This window comes from Protobothrops mucrosquamatus, unplaced genomic scaffold (assembly GCF_001527695.2).
Source record: "Protobothrops mucrosquamatus isolate PMUCROS unplaced genomic scaffold, P.Mucros_1.0 scaffold9372, whole genome shotgun sequence".
NCBI lineage: Eukaryota > Metazoa > Chordata > Lepidosauria > Squamata > Viperidae > Protobothrops > Protobothrops mucrosquamatus.
This window is the reverse complement of record NW_015395163.1, coordinates 8479-10632: the sequence shown is the minus strand read 5'-3', so window position 1 is coordinate 10632 and position 2154 is coordinate 8479. Positions and strand designations below refer to the sequence as shown.

The 2154-nt window shown below is 47.0% G+C and overlaps 1 protein-coding gene across 1 annotated transcript in view; it reads left to right on the top strand.

The window, feature by feature from the left end:
• Positions 1–317: 317 nt before the first annotated feature.
• The window catches only part of LOC107300966 (UV-stimulated scaffold protein A-like), a gene marked incomplete at its 3' end in the record, with an annotated part of 8175 nt that continues 6338 nt past the window's right edge, over positions 318–2154 (top strand). Inside the window, exons 1-3 of the mRNA XM_015830244.1 lie at positions 318–406; positions 1540–1588; positions 1992–2074. Coding sequence (XP_015685730.1) covers positions 318–406; positions 1540–1588; positions 1992–2074 — 221 coding nt within the window. The remainder of the gene's footprint in view (positions 407–1539; positions 1589–1991; positions 2075–2154) is intronic.

Here is a 2154-nt window from a genome sequence, read left to right as displayed (position 1 = left end):
CTTTATTTATATTCTTCTTGCTTTCTTTGAACAATTTGCTATCAGTAATGTCTTATTTTGAACTGGTAGACTATCCTGCTGCCCGAGAACCTTATTCTGTGTACAAAATTAGCTGTCCAAGTCAACCAGGTGTTCCCTTCTGGATGATGTAGGAAGATTTTACGCACCGCTTGGCAATAATTTTACTCACCCTATTCTCTCTGCCTTTATTCTTTTGAGGCCTGGAACCTGTCTTGCCCACAAGAAAAAGTGCGGTAGGAACTGGGAAGAACCAAGCGGTACCGATGATGTCTCCGTTCTTATCCCACTCTGTGATAATGGAGGAAGAGCTGGATCCAACCTCTGCTGCAGCCACGTGGAAAGTTATCCGAGATAAACTGCCCAGACTGCCAAATGCAGAGGACAAGTAGGTACCAGATGTTGGACAGATATCTTATTTATTTATTTATTATTTATTATTTAAATTTATATACCGCCCTATCTCCCTTACGGGACTCAGGGCGGTGAACAGGCAATAATAAAAATCACAATAAATATTGAATAAAAGGCCTGCTCTAAAATACCCCATATAAAACCCCTAGCAAAGCCCAATCGAAACTACGCCAGGCTTATCTTATCCCAAAGGTGCTTTTTCAGGAGGCAACTAGACTTTCTTGTTTTCCTTTGAAGACGTTTCCCTTCTCATCCCAGAAGCTTCTTCGGCTCTGACTGGATGGTGGGGAAGGGAAGGATTTATACTCCTTGCAGACAGCCGGTCATTTGCACTCTCTCTCTCTCTGAGAGTCTTTGAGGCCACTTGGAGGTTTACCTGTGTCCTCGGGGTCACCTGAGTGTGCAAGAGGGGTCCAAGAGGCCACCTAGGTCAAAATTGAACAGTCTTCTCTCAATGGAGGGGGAGGGATACGACAGGTTTGCTGAGTTCGGAGAACCAGCTGAATGCACACTGCTTCCAGAAGTCCAGTCTAGGCCTCGGAGGCCTCCCAGGCCTAGAATGGCCCGCCGGAAGTGCATGGATGCCACTTCCGGATGTCTGTTATAGGCCTCGGAGGACAAGAGGAGATCTCCCAGGCCTAGAATGGCCCATCAGAAGTGCATGGATGCCATTTTCGGACGTCTGTTCTAGGCCTTGGAGGCTTGGAGGAGGCCTCCGAGGCCTAGAACGGCCCACAGGAAGTGCATGGATGCCACTTCCGGAAGTCTGTTATAGGCCTCAGAGGACTAGAGGAGATCTCCCAGGCCTAGAATGGCCCACCAGAAGTGGATGCCATTTCCGGATGTCTGTTCTAGGCCTTGGAGGCCTGGGGGAGACCGCCGAGGCCTAGAACGGCCCACCGGAAGTGCATGGATGCCACTTCCGGAAGTCCACTCTAGGCCTCAGAGGCCCAGGCAACCGGTTGTTCAGTTATTTGAATCCGACCACTGGTTTACTCTCTGTTTATATACATACGGTTTTCCCTGTGAGTGTTTGCGGTGGTGGTTCCTGGATTAAGTTTGTTTCCTGGAACCCTCAACTCAACAAGGCAGCAACTTGGACAAAAGGTCAAGCAGTAAACAACAACCTAAGAAGAAACAGCTTCTTGGAGGAGAAGCGAAACGTCTTCAAAGAAAAACAAGGAAATCCAGTTGCCTCTTTAGTTGAGTAAACAACAGCCTAACAGATGGAAAGCATGAACAATTATTAAAATTATATTTGTTAAAGATAAGAAGGATGTAAAAGGTAGTCCCCTTCTTGGATCTTGTTTGGACTGCCTCTCTCCCCAAGCATCCAAAACACACTTGAGTTTTGCTGTGAATGCACAATAAATCAGGTGATTTCCTAGAGCTGCCTATAACAACAAGTTGCATCGTGCAAATTTGAGTCCAAGCTGGAACAAAATGGCCTTTAACATTAGAACAGGCACGTTTTCTGCTTACTTACCATTTTTCACGCACGTTGTAGGGATTGCGAACCGACGACATCCAAGGAGGCCAACAGTCAACGTGAAGAAGAGAAAGCCAAAGCACCTCTGGTGCCTTTTGGGATCGACCTGTTCTACTGGGGCCAGGAGCAGCCAACATCTGGAAAGATCCTCAGGTAATAAACTGGTCCAAAATACGGAACACATTTCCCAAAAAATGCTTGTGAGGGTCGATGCTTGCACATCTTACACGCTC